This window comes from Ambystoma mexicanum, chromosome 1p (assembly GCF_040938575.1).
Source record: "Ambystoma mexicanum isolate Mex_15411 chromosome 1p, UKY_AmexF1_1, whole genome shotgun sequence".
Taxonomy (NCBI): Eukaryota; Metazoa; Chordata; class Amphibia; order Caudata; family Ambystomatidae; genus Ambystoma; species Ambystoma mexicanum.
In genome coordinates, this window is record NC_090921.1 from 262,459,562 (window position 1) to 262,473,966 (window position 14,405).

At 49.3% G+C, this 14,405-nt stretch overlaps 1 protein-coding gene across 1 annotated transcript in view; it reads right to left on the minus strand.

The window, feature by feature from the left end:
* Positions 1-14,405, minus strand: part of LOC138568791 (diacylglycerol O-acyltransferase 2-like) — a 298,181-nt gene that overhangs the window by 25,923 nt on the left and 257,853 nt on the right. The window contains exon 6 of the mRNA XM_069646567.1: positions 12,270-12,444. Coding sequence (XP_069502668.1) covers positions 12,270-12,444 — 175 coding nt within the window. The remainder of the gene's footprint in view (positions 1-12,269; positions 12,445-14,405) is intronic.

Here is a 14,405-nt window from a genome sequence, read left to right on the forward strand (position 1 = left end):
TGCAGCAGTCACTTGTGACTATGCAGCACTGTTGCTGTGCCATGATGCAGCACTCATGCAGCGCTATTTCTGGCACACAGTGCAGCACGCATGGGCCGCTCTTCCTCTTTCTAGAAGCCTTGGGTGCTGCTATGAACAGTCCCTTAGTTGGTGAGAGGTGAAAGGGAAGAAAGTAGGGCTACTGACCAGAGGGGCTACTGACCAGAGGGGCTACTGACCAGGGTCAGCCCTAGGATGAGAGGTGAGAGGAGAGAAAGTAGGGCTACTGACCAGGGCCGTCCCTAGGATGAGAGGTGAGAGGAGAGAAAGTAGGGCTACTGACCAGGGCCGGCCCTAGGATGAGAGGTGAGAGGAGAGAAAGTACGGCTACTGACCAGGGCCGGCCATAGGGTGACAGGTGGGACAAGAGAAAGTATGGCTACTGACCAGGGCCGGCCATAGGGTGACAGGTGGGACAAGAGAAAGTAGGGCTACTGACCAGGGCCAGCCCTAGGATGAGAGGTGAGAGGAGAGAAAGTAGGGCTACTGACCAGGGCCAGCCCTAGGATGAGAGGTGAGAGGAGAGAAAGTAGGGCTACTGAACTGGGCCGGCCCTAGGATGAGAGATGAGAGGAGAGAAAGTAGGGCTACTGACCAGGGCCGGCCCTAGGATGAGAGGTGAGAGGAGAGAAAGTAGGGCTACTGACCAGGGCCGGCCCTAGGATGAGAGATGAGAAGAAAGAAAATTGGCCTAACTGACCAGAGGGGCAACTGACCAGGGCCAGCCCTAGGATGAGAGGTGAGAGGAGAGAAAGTAGGGCTACTGACCAGGGCCGGCCCTAGGATGAGAGATGAGAAGAAAGAAAATTGGCCTAACTGACCAGAGGGGCTACTGACCAGGGCCAGCCCTAGGATGAGAGGTGAGAGGAGAGAAAGTAGGGCTACTGACCAGGGCCGGCCCTAGGATGAGAGGTGAGAGGAGAGAAAGTAGGGCTACTGACCAGGGCCGGCCCTAGGATGAGAGATGAGAAGAAAGAAAATTGGCCTAACTGACCAGAGGGGCTACTGACCAGGGCCAGCCCTAGGATGAGAGGTGAGAGGAGAGAAAGTAGGGCTACTGACCAGGGCCGGCCCTAGGATGAGAGATGAGAAGAAAGAAAATTGGCCTAACTGACCAGAGGGGCTACTGACCAGGGCCAGCCCTAGGATGAGAGGTGAGAGGAGAGAAAGTAGGGCTACTGACCAGGGCCGGCCCTAGGATGAGAGGTGAGAGGAGAGAAAGTAGGGCTACTGACCAGGGCCGGCCCTAGGATGAGAGATGAGAAGAAAGAAAATTGGCCTAACTGACCAGAGGGGCTACTGACCAGGGCCAGCCCTAGGATGAGAGGTGAGAGGAGAGAAAGTAGGGCTACTGACCAGGGCCGGCCCTAGGATGAGAGGTGAGAGGAGAGAAAGTACGGCTACTGACCAGGGCCGGCCATAGGGTGACAGGTGGGACAAGAGAAAGTAGGGCTACTGACCAGGGCCAGCCCTAGGATGAGAGGTGATAGGAGAGAAAGTAGGGCTACTGACCAGGGCCGGCCATAGGGTGACAGGTGGGACAAGAGAAAGTAGGGCTACTGACCAGGGCGAGCACTAGGATGAGAGGTGAGAGGAGAGAAAGTAGGGCTACTGACCAGGGCTACTGAACTGGGCCGGCCCTAGGATGAGAGGTGAGAGGAGAGAAAGTAGGGCTACTGACCAGGGCCGGCCCTAGGATGAGAGGTGAGAGGAGAGAAAGTACGGCTACTGACCAGGGCCGGCCATAGGGTGACAGGTGGGACAAGAGAAAGTATGGCTACTGACCAGGGCCGGCCATAGGGTGACAGGTGGGACAAGAGAAAGTAGGGCTACTGACCAGGGCCAGCCCTAGGATGAGAGGTGAGAGGAGAGAAAGTAGGGCTACTGACCAGGGCCAGCCCTAGGATGAGAGGTGAGAGGAGAGAAAGTAGGGCTACTGAACTGGGCCGGCCCTAGGATGAGAGATGAGAGGAGAGAAAGTAGGGCTACTGACCAGGGCCGGCCCTAGGATGAGAGGTGAGAGGAGAGAAAGTAGGGCTACTGACCAGGGCCAGCCCTAGGATGAGAGATGAGAAGAAATAAAATTGGCCTAACTGACCAGAGGGGCTACTGACCAGGGCCAGCCCTAGGATGAGAGGTGAGAGGAGAGAAAGTAGGGCTACTGACCAGGGCCGGCCCTAGGATGAGAGGAGAGAAAGTAGGGCTACTGACCAGGGCCGGCCCTAGGATGAGAGATGAGAAGAAAGAAAATTGGCCTAACTGACCAGAGGGGCTACTGGCCAGGGCCAGCCCTAGGATGAGAGGTGAGAGGAGAGAAAGTAGGGCTACTGACCAGGGCCGGCCCTAGGATGAGAGATGAGAAGAAAGAAAATTGGCCTAACTGACCAGAGGGGCTACTGACCAGGGCCAGCCCTAGGATGAGAGGTGAGAGGAGAGAAAGTAGGGCTACTGACCAGGGCCGGCCCTAGGATGAGAGGTGAGAGGAGAGAAAGTAGGGCTACTGACCAGGGCCGGCCCTAGGATGAGAGATGAGAAGAAAGAAAATTGGCCTAACTGACCAGAGGGGCTACTGACCAGGGCCAGCCCTAGGATGAGAGGTGAGAGGAGAGAAAGTAGGGCTACTGACCAGGGCCGGCCCTAGGATGAGAGGTGAGAGGAGAGAAAGTACGGCTACTGACCAGGGCCGGCCATAGGGTGACAGGTGGGACAAGAGAAAGTAGGGCTACTGACCAGGGCCAGCCCTAGGATGAGAGGTGATAGGAGAGAAAGTAGGGCTACTGACCAGGGCCGGCCATAGGGTGACAGGTGGGACAAGAGAAAGTAGGGCTACTGACCAGGGCGAGCACTAGGATGAGAGGTGAGAGGAGAGAAAGTAGGGCTACTGACCAGGGCGAGCACTAGGATGAGAGGTGAGAGGAGAGAAAGTAGGGCTACTGACCAGGGCCGGCCCTAGGATGAGAGGTCAGAGGAGAGAAAGTAGAGCTACTGACCAGGGCGAGCACTAGGATGAGAGGTGAGCGGAGAGAAAGCATGGCTACTGACCAGGGCCGGCCCTAGGATGAGAGGTGAAAGGAGAGAAAGTAGGGCTACTGACCAGGGCCGGCCATAGGGTGACAGGTGAGAGGAGAGAAAGTAGGGCTACTGACCAGGGCCGGCCCTAGGATGAGAGGTGATAGGAGAGAAAGTAGGGCTACTGACCAGGGCCGGCCATAGGGTGACAGGTGGGACAAGAGAAAGTAGGGCTACTAACCAGGGCCAGCCCTAGGATGAGAGGTGATAGGAGAGAAAGTAGGGCTACTGACCAGGGCCGGCCATAGGGTGACAGGTGAGAGGAGAGAAAGTAGGGCTACTGACCAGGGCCGGCCCTAGGATGAGAGGTGAGAGGAGAGAAAGTAGGGCTACTGACCAGGGCCGGCCCTAGGATGAGAGGTGAGAGGAGAGAAAGTACGGCTACTGACCAGGGCCGGCCATAGGGTGACAGGTGGGACAAGAGAAAGTAGGGCTACTGACCAGGGCCAGCCCTAGGATGAGAGGTGATAGGAGAGAAAGTAGGGCTACTGACCAGGGCCGGCCATAGGATGACAGGTGGGACAAGGGAAAGTAGGGCTACTGACCAGGGCGAGCACTAGGATGAGAGGTGAGAGGAGAGAAAGTAGGGCTACTGACCAGGGCGAGCACTAGGATGAGAGGTGAGCGGAGAGAAAGTAGGGCTACTGACCAGGGCCGGCCCTAGGATGAGAGGTCAGAGGAGAGAAAGTAGAGCTACTGACCAGGGCGAGCACTAGGATGAGAGGTGAGAGGAGAGAAAGTATGGCTACTGACCAGGGCCGGCCCTAGGATGAGAGGTCAGAGGAGAGAAAGTAGGGCTACTAACCAGGGCCGGCCCTAGGATGAGAGGTGAAAGGAGAGAAAGTAGGGCTACTGACCAGGGCGAGCACTAGGATGAGAGGTGAGAGGAGAGAAAGTAGGGCTACTGACCAGGGCCGGCCCCAGGATGAGAGGTGAGAGGAGAGAAAGTAGAGCTACTGACCAGGGCCGTCCCTAGGATGAGAGGTGAGAGGAGAGAAAGTAGGGCTACTGACCAGGGCCGTCCCTAGGATGAGAGGTGAGAGGAGAGAAAGTAGGGCTACTGACCAGGGCCAGGTCTAGGATGAGAGGCGAGAGGGGAGAAAGTAGGGCTTCTGACCAGGGCCAACCCTAGGATGAGAGGTGAGACGAGAGAAGGTAGGGCTACTGATGAGGGCTGGCCTTAGGATGAGAGGTGAGAGGAGAGAAAGTAAGGCTACAGACCAGGGCTGGCCCTAGGATGAGAGGTGAGAGGAGAGCAAGTAGGCCTACTGACCAGGGTCGACCCTAGGATGAGAGGTGAGAGGAGAGAAAGTAGGGCTACTGACCAGGGCCAGGTCTAGGATGAGAGGCGAGAGGGGAGAAAGTAGGGCTTCTGACCAGGGCCAACCCTAGGATGAGAGGTGAGACGAGAGAAGGTAGGGCTACTGATGAGGGCTGGCCTTAGGATGAGAGGTGAGAGGAGAGAAAGTAAGGCTACAGACCAGGGCTGGCCCTAGGATTAGAGGCGAGAGGAGAGAAAGTAGGGCTACTGACAGGGCCAGCCCTAGGATAAGAGGTCAGAGGAGAGAAAGTACGGGTTCTGACCAGGGCCGGCCCTAGGATGAAAGGTGAGAAAGTAGGGCTACTGACAAGGGCCAGCCCTAGGATGAGAGGTAAGAGCAGAGAAAGTAGGGCTACTGACCAGGGCCGGCCCTAGCATGAGAGGTAAGAAAGTAGGGCTACTGACCAGGGCTGGCCCTCGGATGAGAGGTGAGAGGAGAGAAAGTAGGGCTACTGACCAGAGCTGGCCCTAGGATGAGAGGTGAGAGGAGAGAAAGTAGGGCTACTGACCAGAGCTGGCCCTAGGATGAGAGGTGAGAGGAGAGAAAGTAGGTCTACTGACCAGGGCCGGCCCTAGGATGAGAGGTGAGAGGAGAGAAAGTAGGGCTACTGACCAGGGCTGTCCCTAGGATGAGAGGTGAGAGGAGGGAAAGTAGGGCTACTGACCAGGGCTGTCCCTAGGATGAGAGGTGAGAGGAGAGAAAGTAGGGCTACTGACCAGGGCTGTCCCTAGGATGAGAGGTGAGAGGAGAGAAAGTAGGGCTACTGACCAGGGCTGTCCCTAGGATGAGAGGTGAGAGGAGAGAAAGTAGGGCTACTGACCAGGGCCGGCCCTAGCATGAGAGGTAAGAGGAGAGAAAGTAGGGCTACTGACCAGGGCCGGCCCTAGGATGAGAGGAGAGAAAGTAGGGCTACTGACCAGGGCCGGTCATAGGGTGAGAGGAGAGACAGTAGGGTTAATGACCAGGGCTGGCCCTAGGATGAGAGGTGAGAGGAGAGCAAGTAGGCCTACTGACCAGGGTCGACCCTAGGATGAGAGGTGAGAGGAGAGAAAGTAGGGCTACTGACCAGGGCCAGGTCTAGGATGAGAGGCGAGAGAGGAGAAAGTAGGGCTTCTGACCAGGGCCAACCCTAGGATGAGAGGTGAGACGAGAGAAGGTAGGGCTACTGATGAGGGCTGGCCTTAGGATGAGAGGTGAGAGGAGAGAAAGTAAGGCTACAGACCAGGGCTGGCCCTAGGATTAGAGGTGAGAGGAGAGAAAGTAGGGCTACTGACAGGGCCAGCCCGAGGATAAGAGGTCAGAGGAGAGAAAGTACGGCTTCTGACCTGGGCCGGCCCTAGGATGAAAGGTGAGAAAGTAGGGCTACTGACAAGGGCCAGCCCTAGGATGAGAGGTAAGAGCAGAGAAAGTAGGGCTACTGACCAGGGCCGGCCCTAGCATGAGAGGTAAGAAAGTAGGGCTACTGACCAGGGCTGGCCCTCGGATGAGAGGTGAGAGGAGAGAAAGTAGGGCTACTGACCAGAGCTGGCCCTAGGATGAGAGGTGAGAGGAGAGAAAGTAGGGCTACTGACCAGAGCTGGCCCTAGGATGAGAGGTGAGAGGAGAGAAAGTAGGGCTACTGACCAGAGCTGGCCCTAGGATGAGAGGTGAGAGGAGAGAAAGTAGGGCTACTGACCAGAGCCGGCCCTCTGGTGACAGGTGGGACAAGAGAAAATAGGGCTACTAACCAGGGCCGGCTTCCTGGTTTTTCAAAGAATACACCAGGAAATGAAATTACTACGTCTTTCAAATCTTGTTGGTGTTGAGTAGATAACATGGACGGAATTAAATCAAAGTTATCGATGTCTCCTTCCACTCTTTCAAGAGTTTTCTATCCAGTTGGGCTACTCTATAAAGTACAGTTTCTTTCTATTACTCCATAAGGCCTGTGCCACTTGGAGACTGGCTTGTTCTCTGAGGTTGGTAAGAGGGCCAGTACTTACTGTCCTATGGAGAATGATCTTAAATTCACTTTCTTGTCATAATGGCCTTGTGTTGACTCTGAGCTTTTTCCATATAAGTACAAACTAAGTCTCGGACCAACTTCATATGTTCTCCCATTCGGGTGGTGGTTTGTGAGATGGGAATAGGGCCTCCTCACGTTCCACCCAGGTTTCTGGGAGCATGTCCAGTGTTAGGGAGAATTTTCCAAAATGGCTAATTTCCCTTACCTACTGAGTCCCTCAGCAGCTTTGCTGGATCTCTAGGATTTATTTTTTTCACCTGGTAAGAGTGTGAGCCTTATTTCCCACTCTTAACTGTGTTTTGCTGTGTGTGTGCTTAACATGTTTGTGTTCATAGACTGTGGAGCCTCATCTACTCCATAGGCATCATCGTTTTACTGTGCATTACACAGCACCTTCAGTGCAGTAACACCGGGTTGTCTTTTTCAGACTTTCCAACTCAGACTCCATTTTCTGGGACTGACTACTGTCTCTCAGAACATGTAAAGTTGCCATTCACTTTATTAGTCTTTTTAAACTCACAGACCCAGTACAAACTTTCTTACATAGAGTTCTGGAAAGCGTTAATATTTATACCTTTTTGTCTGTTTCTCATGGAACATTGTTTCGTTCCCTTTTCATTAAGACTTGGCTGGTGGCAGTGGTATCTACCCTATTTTTCCTACCGCGGTTATTTTAAAAAGCCTTGGTATTGTTTTAGGCTATCTTGGTAGCCTCGAACTTAAACCTGCTGGACCATATTTACTTTTTTACGGTTCCGGCTGGCTTTATTCGCCATTTCTTTTTGTAAAAGTCTTTCTCGTGTTTTACTCTGCGTGCCAAACCAGGTTTGGTTCCTTTGTTCACTGACCTTTCACGGGCTTCTGCACAGAAGCCCTCCTTAGGCGCCTGAATGTCTGAGGGGGACAGGATGAGAGGGAGGGGTTTGAGACTCCATGCACAGGGTCTCCTTGGAGACCCAGATCGCACTCTGGTATGATTGGCTGTGGTGACTGTCCCGGCGGGACAGCCACCCTGCTGTGTGATTGACAGCCAGGCTGGGTGAATGGGGGAAAATTGCATACAAAGCAGGTCTCTGGGACTGAGAAGGCAGAGTCACCACTGGATCGATAGAACCGAAGAGAATCTGACAGAAGAGGACCTCTACCACGACTGAACCTCCCGGTGATTCCCTGCTGCGGGTCCGAATCTCCAAACTTCGACGACAGGGAAGATCTGCAAGGAATCTTCTCCCCTTGAGCTGGTGGGAACAACCAGTTCTCCAAACTGCTAGCCAGGCCTCCCTCCTCTGGTCGAATTTGCTGTGCACAGCTACAGTGAACTGGATAGCCAGGAGAAAAGGAGCCTGCTTGCGTTCTAAGGAGCGCACCTTTTATTCGTCGCTTTTCTCCACTGCTGGTTTCTTCCCTGGCCAGTGCAGGACCCTCCAGTCTTCCTCCTTCTTGTCAGTCCGACAGTCGCTTCAGGAACCGTCAGCCTGCAGGACCTGCCAGGAACGTCGGCTTCAGCTACAGCATTCTTCTGCTCTAAAGGTACTGTGCTAACCCGGTTGTTTGTTTCTTACAGCCGCGGTGAAAGTGTGTGAAATCTTTCACCAATCCGAGGGCTTGTCCTTCTCTATTGTTTAAAGTAACCTTTCGTACGACCAACTTCGTTCGGAACTCTTGGCAAAGACTTAACCGCAAACTACCCTAAACTATGTGATCCTCTGCAAAGACTTTGGTCCATTGACTTTGGCCCTTGTCTCTTGATTTGATTTCCTCACTGTAGTTCCTTTTTCTAGATTGCCCTGCTTACTTACTTATTGGTGCTGCTCAATTTCTGTCTAACTTTGTCTTTCCCTCCCTTTTTATTACTGGAGTGCCATTTTGCTCACACTTCATTTTGAGCCTAACTTGTCCAGAATCCATTGGGTGTGGTGTAGTGTATTAGAAATGTGATTTTTCAACTGCTTAATAATAGTGAAATGTTTAATAACTGATGTGTAAATAAATGTATATTCTTTTACTCAGAAACCTTGAGTCAGTGTTTGTTTGAATCATAGTAATTGCTGTCCCTTGTGTAACTATTGATACTGCTCACTTTACTCTTGAGATAAGTCTGGCTGCTCAGCCATCGCTACCACTTTACTGTGTAGTACAGGCTTGTACCAAAGGTGAATTTGTACTGTCACTTGTAGTCCTAATTGTGTGTGGTGTTCCCAAAGGGTACTGCATATAATTCTGCCTAACACCCAGGACATCTTTCGACTCTCTCCCATAGAGTAACTCAAAGGGAGAGAAACCTGTGGAAGCTTGGGGAGTTTTCCTCACTGCAAATAGTGCCCATGGGATCATTCGGTCCCAGTCTTTCCCGCCCTTGTCTACCAGCTTTCAGAGAATTAGTTTCAGGGTTTTATTGAATCTTTCTGCCAGGCCATCGGTCTGGGGATGGTGCACAGAAGCTACTCCATCATCTGTCAGTCAAAGACTTTCGACGGTACAGAGGATTTTAAAAGCCCCCATGTATGACCACTTTGACCTCTTTTCACCTCTTCCCAAGGGATTCTAGTTACAGCAGTTTCTACCATCGAGTAATTGCCCAGAGTTTCCTGTCTGAGAACCCACATGGTGCCGGACTCCTCTGTTGCTAGTTTTCCCCCTCTCTCGTCAATTATATCTTTAAGCTTCTCAAAAATTCAAATTAGCCGTTCGCTATTTATCATTCAATACAGTTCGGTTTATTATCGGCTCTTCCCTCGACATCTGCTGCAACACACACTGGCTATTGTTCACACACGTATAATTCCTTCTGCGGAGGTTTCACAGGCCTTGTCACCCTCTTGGTCTGCGCCGTCTTTCTCCTCCTCTTGAACTGATGTGCTGAGTTAGTTCTCACGGTGTGCGGTCTGCCTCGCTTGTCCTGTGCTCTCGTGCTCCACCTTTTATCCCTCTGGGGAAGGGAAAGGGCCATCAGGTGTGTGTGATTCTGGGCCATTGTCTGACTTTGCCTGACCCGTGTATGGGGACATGTCAGGTAAATGGCTCGGGTGTTAGTCTGTTGTCTTTCGTGTTGTGCAAAAGTGTTTGAGTTGGAAAAGGGGGGCAGTGTTTTGGAATATTCTACGTGGTCGGATGGGGAAAAGGTGTTGAAAGAAGGGGACTAGTGTGTCTCACCCATCAGTGTCCCTTCCCACTCCCCAAGGACCCCCCATCTAGGTGATCCTCCCTCACTGGTCCAACCCCAGGAACAGGATCCAATAACGATGGCCGCGTCCTGGCCACCTGGATGACAGATCCCCAGGGACTAGCTAGGGAGACACCATCAGGTTTTTCTCACAAAAAGTGAACATTGTCTGACGTTACTTTCTAACATCCTTCAAAATATAAACACACATTTGAATATATTGATCTATTTTAAATATTTAAGGAGAAGAAAAATTAAAGTCTCACCCCTTGTATAATAAGGCCCTTAGAAAAGAAAAGAATTGCATTAGAAAAAAAGGCAGAAAGCAGGGTATTTGCTATTCAGTTTTTGAAATACTCCTGCTAAAGCAGATACATCATAGGTATAAAAAAGTATCTGTAACACAAAAAAGGTGGGTTACTCTTGCAAGGACATGACTGTACCAAATATTTCCAAAGAACTCTTTGGCACTCTCAATGAGCTATACACAGCATCTGCTTTAATATCAATGTCAATAGACTCCCAGCAACTATGTGATGAACTAGCTCTGCTTTTCCATCAGAAATGGAATGATATTTGACGGGAACTATGAAGATTGTCACCTTTCCGGGAACAGGATTCAGGATATTAATCTAGTTCCAGCGAAGGCTAAAATCTCAGGGTCCCCACATTACATTGCCCCGATGGCCCTCTCACAACAGATCATCCCATGTTTTGCATACACACAGACTTATTTTTAATACTACTCAGGTACATGCACAAATGTAAAGGGTGTGGAAGCCCACGGTAGCAGGGCCCCTTCTGAAAAAATCAACTTTGGCCCACAACAATACAATTAATTTTAGACCTAGAGGAAGGTTTTACAGATCTTGGTGAGAGGTCGAGCTATGATAATAGTTATCTAAAAAAGAGGGTCAATGTTATGTTTGCAGATGTTTACAGTATTCGAGTTACTGATTAGGACAATTATTCTGATTCAGGTCTTGAATTAGATTTCCTTTAGGGTTCAGATTACTGATACATTTGGGGTAACTTTATGGGTTTGGCTTGCAGTTGAATTACAGTAAGAGTTAGTTGATACAGTTTGGGAAACAGTGGACAGGCTCAGTGTCAAGTAGAATTTAGAGTTAAGTTAGGGTGAGGCCTGGGAATAGCATTACTGGTTATCTTTATGGTAAGTGTTGGTGTATAGGCTCTGTTGTTGTATATGTTTAGAGATGAGGATGTCTGTAGAATCAGGGCTAGTGGCTAAAGGCTAGGTCTGGGTTTGTGGCTACGTATAAGTTAAAGGTAGGAGTTTCTGGTAAACAGAAGGTAGATTGAAGAGGAATGGCTCAAATTTGAATACAAACCTAATAGTCCAAACCATTATTCCATGTTCAAAATGAAGTGGGACATGAGGCTGCAGCATCCCCATTTAACCCTAATCTTATCTTTAATGAAAAACATAATCTTAAAGTTAACTTTTATTCTAAACCTTAGCATGATCATGACTCTGACTTTGATCATGACTATAAGGTCCTTGTTGTCTTTACACAATGTTTTCTCTACAATAATATGTCACTGCACTGAGAGTTTTTTTTTAAATATGATATCCCGCACCTTCTTCTTTTTCATGCAGTGTCCCTCAATTTCTTTCATTACCCTTTTAATCCAAGAGTACAGCCCGGAACCCTCCCACACAGCCCAGTGCATTTCCCCTCCACTCACCGGCCTTCTCTATGCACTCCTCATCGGCTGTCCTCTTGTCTGCTCACTTCCTATCCGTTGGACAGCCTGAGAATGCCCTTACCCATTCCCACCATATCACCCACACCACCTTTCCCCCTCACCTCCCAGCTCATATCTCTGTCCTTACCCCGATGCATGCACGATCCCTCAAACATGCCCAGTCCCTGCTCCTGTGAGGCCTTTTTGCGATTTGCGATCATTCTTAGGAACTTCCCGCTGGGAGCCAATCATAACCATCACCTCTGATCAGTTGGTAATTTGTGCTGTGTCAGATAGTTGAGATTGTGCGTGTATTTATAATGTTTCATCTGACAGCTGTCAAGGGAGGCAATACATAGAACATAAGCATGGCTCAGAGTCAGTGCCCCTGCCAAGGGCTCTGGGTGTATATTTCACACTAGTGATAATGCAGGGTGGATCTCTTACCCTGCTTTTAGATTTAGGTTGAAATGATATCTCCAAGTGGATAACATACTCCTCTGGACAGGAATCTAGCTAAATTCAAGACCTTGTTGAAGCACATGTGTGGAGTGATCTTCCTGTATTGTATGTATTTGTATTTATATTTGTGTTTAAAATAATGTAAACCTAGATAATTGTTCTTGTGGGACATTTCTCCCTGTTCAGGGAAGTTCTGAGCGGATCTACAACTCTGATGATTCTGGGTGAATCCCTTAGTCCGACTACAGTGCTAGGTAGGATTTCTAACCTTGTAATTATCTCTCTGGAGATCCCTGGCCTTGCCTATGGCAACCAGTGAGTTTGAGACATAGCTGATCTCTGATCCTCCGATTCCTATTGGTGGATCCCATACTTTGTAGATAGGTTTTGGTGGACCTTAAACCAAGCCAAGCTTTTGGGTCAGTCATTTATACTCCACGGGTAGCTCTGGGTTGCATTTCAATCATTACTGTTTTCTCTTGTAAGCTGTGATACCCACCCATGTTCCAGAGCCAGGCGTACAAAGCCCTTCCGACTTCTCAGGATGACCCTTTCCTCCCCAGGAAGACAGTTGAGGGATTCAGCTGCTCCTCCAATGACAATAACCACTGCGTTACCTTGTCCATTCTTGGAGAGGAGGTAATCCAGGCTCACCTTACTGACAGGAACCATCCCTGTAAGAGGAACAGAGATAGAAGTGTTTCAGAGAGGACAAAATACAAGACCATAATCAGTAGAGGCTACGTCAGCCCCCTCCATAGCAGTCTCTTCAGGCATTACATTAACATAGAAATAGGGTTATGGTTGGCCTGGTAGGGCATAACCAGACCCTAGAGAGTGGGCTCCATGTCGGTCAGTGTGAAGGAAATGTGCCCTTCATTGCAGTAATTATCTACATCACGGATCTCCAACCATTGGCTCTCCAGATATTTTTGGACCACAGCTACCATCAGCCCTAGCCAGCATAGTCAATAGTGAGGGATCATGGGCATTGTAGTTCAAATGAGAGCCGCAGTTTACATACAATGTGCTATTGATTAGCAGCAGGAAGACTGATCAGGACTTCCTGAAGAAGGGCTGAAATAACCTGAAACATGTAGACCCTATAGTAGCCGCAATAGGAGCAGAGGAAGAAGAACATCTCTACAACATTACTTATGATCTGTCGGGTATCGATTGATAATATAAATCACTCGATTTTTTAGGAATATTCAGCCACTGAGTTGAGTTCTCATTCGCTCTGAATAAGATGGGGGAGAAAACATGTGAAAATGAATGTAAATAATTGTTTAAGATGACGTATGAAGAAATATTGGAATGAAATTGAATTTATTTACAAATTATGCAGGGTTTATTAAATCATCACATTGAATAAATAAATGTTTATGTTTATATTTTAGGAATCTATAATGAATAGAAGGGTTGATTACCAATATGAGTGCGTTTGGGATCCACAGAAGGACATATGGGAAATGGTGATAATGTATTAGGTTTGTACCTGTTTTGCCGACAAGTGTTTCCTAGATGCACCTTACGCATTTGCAAGATATATTTGATGTAAGAGATAGTATTCAATGTTTTATGGCTAGGATGAGTGAATCCCTACATTAGTATATGTATACCCAATTCAGCAGTGCCATATTCAAAGTGAGACTTCTTCCTCGTTCACTGTACAAAATGCAGATTACATGGCCACCTCCTACCTATGGGAAAACTTGCCATGTATGAGAAAGCTATTATTGTCAGAAAATGTACGTTTTTGCAGTCAGGGCATCAGTCACAAGGCCTATTTAGATAGTCTTACTTGCGACTCCCACCTCCTACACCTTTAAAGTTGCAACTTTAAACTTTATACTATGTAAACTTGTAACCTAAACTGTGCACCTGCTTGTAACTGCTGCGCCCTGATACCCTTGGGTCTGGTGCGCAATACAAATTAATAAACAAACAAAGAAACAAACAAACTTCTCAAACTCCCTGCAAAAGGCACATTTTTAATCTCAGAGACAGGGGAGTTGCCAGGTCTGGAAAAGACCCGGGGCTAAGCTGATGTCGGAAAATGTTGGTACTGGGGGTTAGCTAGTCTTTTGGCTGTAGCTCCTGAGATTCTATCCGGGGCTACAACCAAAAGATCAGGGGCTATAGCCCCCTTAGCCCCCCCTAGCAACGCCCCTGCTCAGAGATATCAGTGCATTCTTTTGTGTCTTCCGCCTACGGCATCTCTTAAGCATCACCTTCTCAAGATCTCTGTGTCGGGCTACATTCCCTTCCATAGTCAACATGCCAACAATAAGACAGGGTGGTAATGCCATCGGTAGGCCCTAGTCTACCAAAATCGACACCTAAATCAAGAAGATACAATATCCATCAGGTGATCCATTCGGCTGCTCAGTTCCCAGCACATGCCCGTTCGACTCCAAACCCACATATGCCAGAATCTCGGGAGGCCTCAGAGCGATTTACATGTCCTTTAGCTCGCTGGTTAAGGATCCGCCTGCCTTCCATTTCTTACCTAAAGAAAGAGCGAACGATTATCAAAGTCTGAATGCTGCTAATGGAAACTCAATGAAATCTACTTCGATGAAAAATTATGCTGCAAAAACTCCCATTCCTACTCTTCTCGCCATTATCTGTA